Source organism: Nicotiana sylvestris, chromosome 8 (assembly GCF_000393655.2).
Source record: "Nicotiana sylvestris chromosome 8, ASM39365v2, whole genome shotgun sequence".
In the NCBI taxonomy this organism is placed as follows: domain Eukaryota; kingdom Viridiplantae; phylum Streptophyta; class Magnoliopsida; order Solanales; family Solanaceae; genus Nicotiana; species Nicotiana sylvestris.
In genome coordinates this window covers 181179475-181193331 of record NC_091064.1, presented here as the reverse complement: position 1 = coordinate 181193331, position 13857 = coordinate 181179475, and the positions used below count along the sequence as shown (strand labels likewise).

Sequence of the window (13857 nt, the reverse complement as noted above, 5' to 3'; positions counted from 1 at the left end):
GCTGGCTTTGCTTTGCTCCGTTCTGGAGGCCATGTTTGAGTTGCCCTGGGTAACACCTGGCTGTCACGAAAATAAAGTTTTCGAAAGTATGCACTTATTGATGAAATTAGAGTTATTTTAGAAAACACAGTGAAATATCCAGTAATTTAGATGAACTAATGACTGTAACACTTTTTAGAGACATTGCAGCCTTCGCCGTTTTGCCCCAGTTTGGTAAATGATCCTTCGCTGTTTTACGTGCGACAAATTTTGCTGAACCTTTTTCGGAATTTTAAGAATCCTTCTCAAAATTCTGCCACAATTTCTTAACTGAATTATGACTTTCTGGCGTATGATGGTGTTGGCTGTACTTGCTCCGGAATTTTGAGGGTCCTCCTCAAAATTCTGCCCCAGTTTCTGATTCTGAGGGAAAATGAAAATTTTATTAAGATATTACCGAATCCACAAGACTTCCTACGTATCCCCTATTAAACGGGAATCAGGTCAAGCGTAGTTCAGTTACATCATATGAAGGAATCTAAATATAATATCTCTTGACAGTGTCTGAATTGATAGGTTTCAGCCAAACTTCTTCATCCATTTCTACAAGTATGAGTGCTCCTCCTGTTAGCACCCGGTGAACCATGTAAGGACCTTGCCAGTTGGGCGAGAATTTCCATTTGGCTTCATCTTGATGCGGAAAGATCTTCTTCAACACCAACTGTCCTGGTGCGAATTGCCTTGGTTTGACCCTTTTGTTGAAAGCTTTGGACATTCTGTTCTGATAAAACTGACTGTGACATACTGCGTTCATTCTTTTTCCGTCTATAAGGGTCAGTTGCTCATAACGACTCCTTATCCATTTTGCATTCACTGAGTTCGGCTTCATGTATGATCCTTAAAGAGGGAATTTCTACCTCGGCTGGAATGACAGCTTCGGTCCATAAACCTGTAAATAGGGGGTTGCTCCAGTTGATGTGCGGACTGTAGTGCGGTACCCCAATAGGGAAAAGGGTAACTTCTCGTGCCACTGTTGTGATTTTCTACCATCTTCCTTAGTATTTTCTTGATGTTCTTGTTGGCAGCTTCCACGGCTCCATTCATTTAAGGCATGTATGTGGTAGAGTTCTTGTGCTTGATTTTGAAGGTTTCACACATGGCTTTCATCATATCACTATTAAGGCTGGCGGCATTGTCAATGATAATGGACTCGGGAACCCCGAATCGGCAAATAATACGATCCTTAACAAAATCTGAGATGACTTTCTTAGTTCCAACTTTGTAGGATGCAGCCTCTACCCATTTTGTGAAGTAGTCAATGGCCACTAAAATGAACCTATGCCTATTTGAAGCAGTGGGCTCGATCGGATCGATGACATCCATTCCCCAGGAAACAAAAGGCCAAGGTGAACTTGTTGCATTGAGCTCGTTTGGTGGTACCTTTATCATGTCTGCATGTACCTAGCACTGGTGGCATTTCTGATCGTACCGAATGCAATACTTTTCCATGGTCATCCAAAAATATCCAACTCTGAGTATTTTCTTAGCTAGAACAAAACCATTCATATGTGGTCCACAAGTTCCGGCATATATCTCCTCGAGAAATCTGGAAGCTTCTTTTGCGTCAACATACCTTAACAGCCCCAGATCAGGAGTTCTTCTATACAGGGTCCCTCTGCTTTGGAAGAAGTGATTAGATAGCCTCCGCAGAGTGCGTTTCTTAATATGGTTTGCCTGTTCTAGGTATTCTCCTCTCCCCAAATATTCTTTGATTTCGTGGAACCAAGGTTTTCCATCCGTTTCTTCTTCAACATGAGCACAGTAAGCCGGCTGGTTATGGATTTTCATCGTGATGGGATCAATGAAATTCTTGTCTGGATGTTGTATCATTGATGATAAGGTAAGCAATGCGTCTGCGAACTCATTTTGAATTCTGGCACATGTTCGAATTCTATCTTTGTGAATCTCTTCATTAACTCCTGCACATGATACAAGTGTGGTAGTATCTTGGTGTTCTTCATAGCCCATTCTCCTTGAACCTTATGTACCAGAAGATCCGAATCACAGATTACCTATAGCTCTTGTATATTCATATCGATGGCCAGATTGAGCCCCATGATGCAAGCCTCGTATGCTACCATGTTGTTGGTGCATGGAAACCTAAGCTTCGCGAATACATGGTACTGTTGACCTGTTTCTAATACTAAAACTACTCCGATGCCCACTTCTTTGATGTTTGCAGCCCCATCAAAGAACATTCTCCAACCGTCGTAAGCTTCAGCAATGTCCTCTCCTACGAATGATACTTCTTCATTGGGAAAATATGTTTTCAAGGGTCCGTATTCTCCTCCCACAGGATTTTTAGCAAGATGGTCTGCCAATGCTCGTCCTTTGACTGCCTTCTAAGTTACATAGACGATATCAAATTCACTTAACAGTATCTGCCACTTGGCTAACTTTTCGGTTGGCATGGGCTTCTGAAAGATGTACTTTAGAGGGTCCATCCTGGATATGAGGTACGTGGTATATGCACAGAAATAATGCCTCAATTTCTGAGCTGTTCATGTCAAAGTGCAGCAAGTGCATTCCAGTAGAGAATATTGTGCCTCATAAGGTGTGAACTTTTACTCAAGTAGCATATGGCTTGATCCTTTCTTCCCGTCTCGTCATGTTGTCCCAAAACACATTCGAAAGCTCCATCTAATACAGATAGATAGAGTAACAAAGGTCTCCCAGGTTCTGGTGGGACTAGGACTGGTGGTATGGACAAGTATTCCTTGATTTTGTCAAAAGCCTTTTGACAATCTTTAGTTCAACTCGTTTCAACATCTTTCCTCAATATTTTGAAGATGTGCTCACATATAATTATAGACTGTGCTATGAAGAGGCTAATGTAGTTAAGACGTCCTAGGAAGCTAATCACGTCCTTTTTTTCTCTTTGGTGGTGGTGGTAACTCTTGGGATAGCCTTAACTTTGGGCGGGTCCAATTCGATTCCTCGGCGGCTGACAATGAATCCCAACAACTTTCCTGCGGGAACCCCGAATGCACATTTTGCGGGGTTCAGTTTTAGATTGTACCTCCTTAGCCTGTCAAAGAACTTTCTCAAATCTGTTATGTGATCCACGACTGTCTTAGATTTGATGATGACATCGTCAACGTACACCTCTATTTCCTTATCATATCATGGAAGATGGTTGTCATGGCTATTATGTAAGTAGCCTTAGCATTCTTTAGACCAAATGGCATCATCTTATAGCAGTACACTCCCCACGGTGTGATGAAGGCTGTTTTCTCTTCGTCTTCTTCATCCATCCAGATCTGGTGATAACCCGCGAAGCAATCTACAAAAGATTGGAGTTCATGCTTGATGCAATTATCGATCAGGATGTGTATATTTGGTAGTGGGAAATCGTCCTTGGGACTTGCTCTGTTTAAATCCCGATAGTCAACATACACTCTGACTTTCCCATCTTTCTTCAGAACTGGTACAATGTTGGCTAGCCAGGTTGGATACTCAACTACCCTGAGGACTTTGGCTTTGATTTGCTTAGTGACTTTCTCCTTAATTTTTAGGCTCATGTCTGGTTTGAATTTTCTGAGTTTCTGCTTCACTGGTGGACACATTGGATTGGTAGGCAACTTATGAGCCACTATGGATATGCTTAGACCGGCCATGTCATCATATGACCATGCAAAGATGTCCTCATATTCCCTTAGGAAATGAATGTACTCTTCCTTCTCTGAAGGTGATAAGTGAATGCTTACGCGAGTCTCCTTGACGGTTTTGGTGTCTCCCAAATTTATTGCTTCGGTCTCGTCTAGGTTGGACTTAGGTTTATTCTCAAAATTCTCAACCTCCCTGACAATTTCCTCAGGTATTTCATCCTCTTCTTTTGAGTCACTATCCTTATGTTCTATTGTCTCAGTACATGTCACAGGCATTGGCTCATCAGAAAAAGTAATAATAACATTGTAGAAAGAAAACGTGAAAGATAATAATGAATAATAAATAGCAATGCATTGATTAAATTTTGAAAATACCCCAAAACAAGTTCGTCTCCATTAATTGAGTAATTATTTTGAAACAAAATGCGTCGTCCAACAAAATTACTGAAAATATCTAAAATGCCTAGCATGGCTATAGAAATAAATTAGGCTAAATGTCAAGCTACCCAGGGACTCAGCGGGCCCGGGATGGTGTAGCAGTCCAATTCCTAAGAACAGCTCCCTTCTCCATAGTCTGAATGGTGAGGCCTTCCTCCTCCTCCTCAATTATCGCATTGCAATCCATAGTCTTGTCGTCCAGGAATAAATTCCTCAGCCCAGCTAAAGCTTCTTCCTCTGCAGTTCCCCATATTGTATCGGCCTGATGAAAAGTCTGACCCAGATATGGCATGGGTTGCTCGAGAGGGTAATAGGGACCATGTCATGGTGGCAACTAGTCATTATACTCCTACTAGGTGTATGAGTATCCCAACCCGAAAGTTGTGCCGTGACGTTTCAATTGTACCGGCTTGGTAATGCCCTGGAGTATCTTCCCAAGCCCTTTGTTGGGTTCATACCCAGACCATGCTAGTATGCTTTCTATTTTGTTACTCCACCATTTGTCTTTCTCAACTACATTGACATGTTCAATGTGGTGATAAGCATCCCCTCCTAGCCTTCTTCTATTCTCGATAACCGGGATAGTTTAACTAGTGTAAATGGGGTTACCTCCATCTCCGTAAATGATCACCTCCTGATGGTTCCATCCGAACTTCACGGCCTGGTGTAGTGTGGTAGCCACAACCCCATCGACATGTATCCAAGGTCGACCCAACAGAAGATTGTATGTTGCTGATATGTCAAGCATTTGGAATTCAACATCGAATCATGTTGGCCCCATCTGTCGGCAAAGATTAATCTCCCCAATCGTGGCCCTTTGAGACCCATCAAAGGCTTTCACATTCATACTTCTTGCCTATATCTCGTGGAAATCTTTGCCCAATCTTTTCAGAGTAGTCAATGGACAAATGTTGAGGCTTGAACCCCCGTCTATTAGGACACTGGCAATGAATTTGTCTTCAAACTGTACCATGATATGAAGTGCCCGGTTGTGACTTAACCCTTCAGGCAGTAATTCATCCTCGTGGAAGGTGATCTTATGACTCTCCAGCACTTGCCCTACCTTGTCGGCCATTTCTTAGTAGGTGATATTGTTGGGCACATAAGCTTTATTTAACACCTTCATCAGAGCATTCTTATGCGCCTCTGAATTTTGCAGTAGTGACAGGATGGATATCTTGGTGAGGGTCTTGTTTAAATGATCGACGACAGAATATTCCCCCGCTTGTACTTTCCTCCAAAGATCATCCGGTCCCGTTTCAATCACAGGTTGCTTGGTAGCAGCCTCCTTGCTCGTTCCTCCCAAATGTTCGGGTGTATAGATCCTTCCTGTTCTGGTCATTCCTTGTGCGGCATCAAATTCTTCCATCTTTGCTTTTCCCTTTTGCGTAGTTTCATCAACGTAATCCCAAGGTATGGCGTAGGAATTGAAAGGAGGTGGGTTGCTACTGTCACTGTGAAAGGTGTGGCCACTTCTACCTCAAATGAAATAGGTGTGGCTGCAGGTGGAGCTACCTCTACCTCAAATGGAACCGATGCTATTACCTCAACTTCGACAAACGACTATAATATTACCACAATAGGAGTGAGTGTAACTGCGGTTTTAAAGTCATCACCTTCCCGAATAAGCCCGATTGACCCCTCAGAATCCCATTCTTCATCCATCTCTATCACATGTACCCCATCACCCCTATGATCTAGGAGAGTATTATTGTAGACGTTGGGTGCAGCTTCCTTCACCTGTATACCTTGTTATGAATCAATGTCTAGATCTTATCTTTCAATGTTCGGCACTCGTTAATGTTGTGCCCCTTCATACCGGAATGATATGCACATGTTTTGTTTGGGTTGACCCACTGAGATGAGTTCTCCATTGCCACAGCAGGAATAGGGGTGACATAACCAACAGCCTTCAATCTTTTGTACAGCTAGTCGATGGGTTCAACAATAGCGGTGTATTGTCTAGGTGGTTTGCGATCAAAGTTAGGTCGGGTTTCTGGTAATTTGGATGAGTTGGAGGTGAATGATAGTAGGTTGGCTGGGTGTTATAAGTGTGATAGGTGGTGGTGGGTTGAGAATATCTGGGAGATGAGGGCTGGTATATAGGTGGAGGTGTTTAGTATGTGTGTGGAGGTGTTTGGTATGTGAGTGGAGATTTTGGGCCTCGGGCCACCATTACTTCCCCCACTTCTTTCTTCTTTGATATGCCCCCTAATTGTAATGCTTTGTTTGTGGCCTGTAATGCCTCGAAATTCGTCACCATCCCGCTTTTGATACCCTCTTCAATCCTTTCTCCGAGTTTGATGATGTCGGAGAACTTGTGATTCTCAATGACCATTAGCCTTTCATAATATTGTGGGTCATGTGCCCTGATAAAGAACTTGTTCATCTGTTCCTCTTCTAGTGCTGGTCTGACCTTGGTTGCTTCCGACCTCCACCGAGTAGCATACTCACGGAAAGTCTCAGTTGGCTTTTTATTTAAGTTCTTGATATAGAAGACATCCGGTGCATTTTCTGTATTAAACCTTAATCGATCCATAAATTCTGATGTCATGCTTACCCAATTAGCCCACTTCTTAGGATTCTGGCTTATGTACCAAGACAGGGCATCTCTAGTAAGACTTCTCAAGAAAATCTTCATTCGAATCCTTTTATCTTTTCCGACCCCCACGAGCTTGTCATAGTAAGTTCTCAAATAAACCTTGGGATCACCTATTCTGTGAAACATTTTAAACTTGGGAGGTTTGTAGAGTCCGACAGTTCCACGTTTGGTTGGATGCAAATAACCTTATAATTCGGAACTTCTATCCATTTACCTCCATCAACATCCTGAACTTGACTTGTCAATTTCTTGAGTTCCTTGGCCATGTTCTTGATGAGCAGGTCCCTCTCAGTGGATTCTGGCATATAGGAGATTGGTTGAGTGGAGTGAGGCATGGTTTCCACGTATATGGGTTTGTTTTGGTAAGTACCAGGGATTTGTGTGTAGTGGTGGTCGTTGGTTGAGTTTTAAGGGTCCGGAATAGGTTGTGGTATGTTATGGGAGTATGATAGGTAGTGGTTTATATGTACTGGGTTGGTTGATGATGGTGTTGTGGAGGAGTTGGTACCGGTAAAGGATTGGGATTTTGAGGTGGAGTTGCATAGTGATAGGGTGCGGGAAGATTTTGTGGACATTAGTTTGGTGTATTATGAGGAAGCGCTGGGTTTCGAGCATTTTGTTGGTTAACGTCTGGGACGTTCAAAGTGACGAAGAGGTTTGCTAAGTTGCAAACCTACTCAAATTCTCCTTGTAACTCCAGTATCTTTTGTTCCAATCACAAAACCAAGTCATTCTGGGCTGGAATGCTCCGATCGTTTGAAGTTTCTACATTCTCAGCATTTTATTTTCATATACCACTTAAGTCATCCATCTTAGCTTTCCCTCTGCTTTTTGTATTACTTGGAGGAGGAAGTGGTAGTGGAGGGCCTCTAGATATAGTGTGATATACTGATGATGCCAATATGTGCAAACCAACCTTAGGGGATGGGAATAATAATAAAAATAAAGAAAAACAAAAGGTAAATAAGTTAGTAAGGATTCTGAAAAGTTTGCAGTATTTAAACACATATTGCGGGAATGTAAATTCGCGTCCTAGTATGGGAGCCTCGTTGTGCCCGAGGTAGGCCTAGCGACAATTAGATTTGGAGAGTTTCAGTGTCAATAATTGCCTCATTTTATTAATGTAAAATAGACGAACCCCAAAAAGACATTAAATAAGATAAGTCACTAATGGCACTTGGCCTTATTACATTTAAAAATCAAATAAACCTAATCTAGGTTGGATACTCTTGTCGATCAAATCCCCCAGTTTGCGTAGGTTCAGCAGTAAGTATGCCCTTGCTAAATATCCTCTTTCGCTTCCCTCGGCGTTCTGGCAATCAATGACTCTTTTCCTCATCATCCCCTCTAGTTATATCAGACTGTACTCCAGATACTCCAACCTTTCGCGTGATTTAATAACCCTCTCTCTCCATTCATCGATTAGTTCCATGTCGGTTTTGTGGCACTCCATATGCTTGGCCTCGGACTGATGAACCCTTTTGTGCAGTTTGTTGTACTTCACATGTGCTTCGGCAACTTCGTCTATGACCCTGTTTCCTGGACCAACCCTTGGCTCGAATATTCCTCCTATGTTATCATCCAACCATGAGGAGTAAAAGTATACGTGACCGATGTGATACCGATACGGCTCGATGGCATCCTTTTCCACGATAATCTTCAAGTGCCATATGTGTTGTGCTTCATTTTTGTATGGAATGGCGTCACCTTGAAAATCAGCTTTGAAGTGACTCATTTTAGCAACTCGCGATATGACCTGCTTCCTGCCTGCCTGTCTCATAACCCTGAGGGGAGCATAAGGGTATATGCCCCTTAACCCAATCAATACCAAGTGTGGAACATCCCTGGATCTGATGATGAACTCGTCGGTAGGGAACCACTCAAACATCCATTGAACCTGGTCCTCGGTCAAATTGTTGAAAAACTGCACCCATCCTACAACATCCTCTGATTGAGCAAACCTGTCTGGGATATAGGTCATCTTCTTGGGATGATGGAAGGCTATATGATCATTCCACTGCCTTCGTGGAAATTTCTGACGGTATTGACCTTTTTGGAGATGTTCTAACAACCAAACTTGTAGCAACAGATTTCAACCTTCAAAGTATTTGTACCCCTTCTGACAGTGCTTCAAAGACCGGTATATGTCTGCTATGATCATTGGGACAATAGTATATGCCTGTCCTTCAATCCCCTCCATCAATATTTTGGCTACAATGGCCAATCTGGTATGGATTTTATCCCCTTGGATCGGGAATACTAAAATACCCAAGAAACAGAAATGAATACAAAAACCCTGTGGTGAATCCAACCCAAGGAGGTGATGGAGAATTCATCATCGAAGATACGGTAAGATTTGTTGTGACCGTATTATTCATAGAGGAAGTCGAAGGGTATGTAAGAGTTTTTCAGGCACTCCAAGTCATCATTCTTCTTTAATCCCATCATCTTTAGAAGCCCCCCTAGTAGTGCGATTTTCCGATGCCAGTAAACTAGGACTATCCCAAGGTAGCCCAGCGAATCCCCCTATTTCTTCCAAGAGAGGGGTTATTTCTATGTCTCCAAAGCGAAACACGACCCTTTCCTTGTCCCACAACATTGTGGCAGCTTCGATTAACATGTTGTTTGGCTGAAGGTTCAATAAAGAAGGCAAATTTCCCAAAACCCTTTTCACGTGATTCTTATCACTTGACGGAAGATCCTCCCACCAATCTAGCAACAATAGTGGTATGTTACGAACCATGCCGAACCTGGGGACCTCGTGCCTCATTTTCTACAAAACAAATATGGTTAGGCCCTTCCCCCCTCTAGATTGGACTATTTATACAGCAATGATTAGCATATTGGCACTTATTCTCCAAAATTAATGCACACAATCGTGGTTGCGTCCGTTGGGATTATGGAAAACCCGATGGACTTTTGGACGAGGCTTGTCTTAAAGGGTTATTATGTGGATAACATATTAACCCAGATAGGTTTGACCATGATGCATATACAGTTAATTAGAGTAAGGTTTTTATAGAGGTCTAGACTGGTACCCTCAAGTGGACAACTTGAGGGGGAAAGACACATAACCGTCTGTTGCACCGCTGATCGACTAGTTTTACCGCAAATATGCCTTTTCGAATTTAAAAGGGTGATATATAGGAAGAGCGCAAACACTCATCAAGCGTTGCTATAGGATTGATTACACACGAGTGGAATATGATGTTGAGCATGATTTATGCAACAATAAATAGCATGTTGTCACGTATTTGCACGTTTAAAATGATAAATGCAGTATTTAAATAATCGAAAGACGTTAAGAAAGAAAACAAGGAGACAAGTCAGTTTCAGGAAATAAATGAAATCATGAATGCTTGAGAAATAGACAATCAAATCCAAATAAGGGGGAAGGGGAAAGGGGAAATGGGAAAGGGAGCATATGTATTAATAGAATAAAGCATGCTTAAGACTAATTCACAAAAACAAATTCATTATGGTAAGAGCCTAAGATATCTCCAGCAGAGTCGCCATGCTGTCGCGCCCCCTTTTTCCTCACGGAGTCTGGGTTTTGACATTTTGGGACAACTCATTTCCTTTTGGGAATTGGGTATGGAACTTGAAGAGTCGTCACCTAACGGATTTAAGGTGCGTTAGGGCTCCTAAAGAAAATAAATCATAAACCGGTTTGCATAACCAGAGATTGGGTAAGGGATCGAAATCACCTTGAGGGGAAGTTGTTAGGCACCCCTCGAGGTCCACAACGGTGGGTCCTAGCCAAACTCGAATTAGGTGAATTAGTCTTATAAGCAAACAAAGCAATTTAGACAAATAGATGTTACGTTTAAAATAAGGGGTAAAAGGGGTCCTAGTTTTTTTAGCCTATAGGATCACTTATGTGCAATACTTGGTAATCGTTCCCAAGTCGGGGTGCTACACATAGCATTAGCGCACATGTCATCATATCCTTTACTACCCGATTACCCTCCCCTTAAATATTGTTACCTAAGCGCTCTAATAGTATCCAGTACATGTCTTATCCGTGCATTACTCGTCCCTTGCCTGTGGCCCTGGAGGTGTTTAGGACCTCTATTGAAGGAAGTTCTAGACTCGCCTATGTTGTTTAAAAAGGAGAAAACTAAGCAACAAACAAAAGTCAGATATGACTATCACATAATGCAATTAAAGGCTCATATTTACCTCCACAAATAGACAAACAATTGCACGCCTCAAACAAACAATTTTAAACGATTAAAAGTCCTATAGCAGGATATCTAGATGAGCACAACATATGTGGCAATTTTATTAAAGCGGAGAGGTAAATACCTAATCAATTTTCCTACTGATTTTATTACCTCCTGAATCTGCAGTTTCAAGCAGTAGGAAAATAACAGTTTTAAAACCCAGAACTCAATCAACCTACAAGATTGTCTAAATGATAATCGGACAGGATATTTATAAATCGGGTGTCTAAACTGTAAACTAATTACTGATTTTAGCGGCTAATTTTATCTTAAACCCTGTAGGCATGATTTCTAAGTGCAGAAACAGATTTAAAAAATCTTATAGGCATGACATCTAACCGTATAAATGACTTCAATCTTATAGGCATGGTTTCTAGAATGCAGAACTGATTTTACAACCTTTGGATGTGGTATCTAAATGCAGGGAGTGATTTATAACCTTATAGGCATGATATCTAAATGCAGGAATTGATTTAAAACCTCATAGGCATGGTATCCAAATGTAGGAACTGATTTAAAACCTTATAGGCATGATATCTAAATGCAGGAACTAATTTTAACACTTATTTGCATGAATGACTAAGTGTCAAGACTGATTTCTAAAAGTGTTTCCTATAGGCATGATTTCTAGGCGAGCAGAGCATCAATCAATTGCCAAACGGACTTAACAAGGAAATTCCTAGAAACAGGATTCTAATGCGCACACGAAGGTTTTGAAGACATGATTATCAATGCAAAATTGAGAAACGGCTTAGAAGCAAGTTTTCTAATGATGTGAAGGATGCAAATTCAGGATTTAAAGAGTTAGATGAGTCCTATATGCATGGTTTCTAATGCACATAAGTAAACAAACATCGCAATAACCTATAGGCATGATTTCTACCCGTTCCCAACAAAATATATATAAGAATCCCTCCCAGTTTTACTAATAACCCCAATATCTATTTTACATGGAATTATTATTACAAACCAAATATAAATGAATTACAGAATGAAACTGCTATACTATAGGGAGCCTGGATAGACCCAAAAGTAATCCTGAAAGTCAGACCTTCAACCAAGTCTGAAACATGCCAATATTCTCATAGTACACCCTATGGTCTTCTGGTGTGTCAAAGTTCCCAAGGGCCTCAGGGACCCCGGACAATGCTCACACCAGAAAACTTTAAAGAAATATTTTTATGAGCTAGTTTTGGAGAGCCAACCCCAGTGTATCAAAGTTCAGAGGAGTCTCATGGACTCCTAGGCAGTGCTCACACTAGAGGGGCGGGACCCTAGATGTTCTAAGAGTAGGAGTTGAAAACAGTTTGGATTTTCTAGGGTAAATAGGACAAACAGAGTCATTTCAACACTTGGGATTCAAACAAAGATTCCAGCAATCAAACAGTAGGCAGAAACAGGATCACAATCACTTTAAGCAAAGTTTCACATTTCCTAGATTCAACTTAGTTCATTAATTACTACTAGATGGGCATACAGACAGGTATTAAACAAAGAAATGGCATGCTGGGATTATATTACCAATCAGACAGTCATATATGAAGGGCAGCAGGGTTTGGGAGCATGGAAATCATTAATCAAAAGTCTATTAGGGGTGAATACTTAAAACAGGACAGAAAGAACATGTTAGTTGAGAAATAAGTAGACATAGGTCTAATTTACATATAAGCAAACATGTAGACATGTTGAAAGCAGAAAACACATAGGTATAGTTAATAAAAGTAGACATGCTGACATACTGAAAACTAATCAAGAGAAATAACAAGAAGCACATAAGTCTAATTATATAGAAATAGACATGTTGAAAGCAGGAAACACACAAGTTTAATCACATAGAAGTAGACATGATAGCAGGAGTGGAGACATACCAGTTAAGATATAGCAAGAGGAAAGTAAAGCAAACAGGATCCAAGGGGCTAGCCTTGGCTTTCAGCCGGCTAGACAGTGCAACAAACAAAGAGTAGGAAGATTGTGATGGAGTATAAGAGCAAGAACTTTGTGTGTTTCTCTATGCATGTGTGCGTGTAAGTGTGAGTCTATGCTGAAAATCAGAACAAGCAGGTTTTTATAGCATGCAATAGGATAGGTCACATAAGGTAATGAATCAATCACACATACATAAGGTATGAAAAATCAATTAGCAATCAGTCAAGAATCAATTAAGAGGCAGAATCAAATAAGTGTCACTTAATTTAGGGAAAAATCTCTCACAGAATCAATCCGTAATTAAGAGCAAGGTTAATAAGGTAAGAAACAATTTCGGAATCAATTAGGAATCAGGATACACAATCAAGCCAATAATAAGGTAGGAACAAGTAAAGCTTAAATAAGGAAATATGAGTACTAAATTCAAACCTTAATTTAGGTAAGTAAATTAATTAACAACTTAATTTCCAGAGTTACAGTAACGAGCAAAAGACAACTGGATAAATAGTCAGAGAATAAGAACCCTAGAATATATCAAAGGCATAGAGATGAAACTCAAAAGAATTGGTCGAAATAGTAAAGAAGAAACCATAGTTGAAAGCATTTAGACATCTAAGCATTTTTACAAAAAGCTCATTAAAAATCAAAACCCTAGGGTTTTAGAACACAGCCATGAGAATTAGTCGAACAAGTAAAGAAAATTGAGGTTAAACACTAAAAAAATTATTATTTTTCAGAAACTTAAAAGGGTGAAACCCTAGTTTTAGAGAAGGCAAGAGAATCGGTTAATAATAAGAGACACGGAAAGTTTTTTTAAGGGAAATAACAAAATAAACTTAAAACTATCTTAGATCTACAAGGATCTGAACGGATTTGAGCAGCAAGAGACTAGGGTTTTAAGAGAATGACAGAGATGAAAGAAAATCTGGTTTGGAACTAGAGATTTGAGCCATAAAAACAAGATAATAGTACTCACAAATGAAGATGACCGTAGGTAGATTCATAAATGGCTTCGAGC

At 40.7% G+C, this 13857-nt stretch overlaps 1 protein-coding gene across 1 annotated transcript; it reads right to left on the bottom strand.

Annotated features, from left to right (window-relative positions):
• Window positions 1–1440: 1440 nt before the first annotated feature.
• LOC138876087 (uncharacterized) lies at window positions 1441–2007 on the bottom strand. The gene has a single exon (XM_070154981.1). It carries the CDS (start codon window positions 2005–2007, stop codon window positions 1441–1443), a length of 567 nt encoding a protein of 188 aa, XP_070011082.1.
• Between the last annotated feature and the right edge of the window lie 11850 nt (window positions 2008–13857).

Bases quoted from the DNA above. Each gene is read 5' to 3' on its own strand.
- LOC138876087 (XM_070154981.1), bottom strand. From the start codon at position 2,007: ATGGGCTATGAAGAACACCAAGATACTACCACACTTGTATCATGTGCA.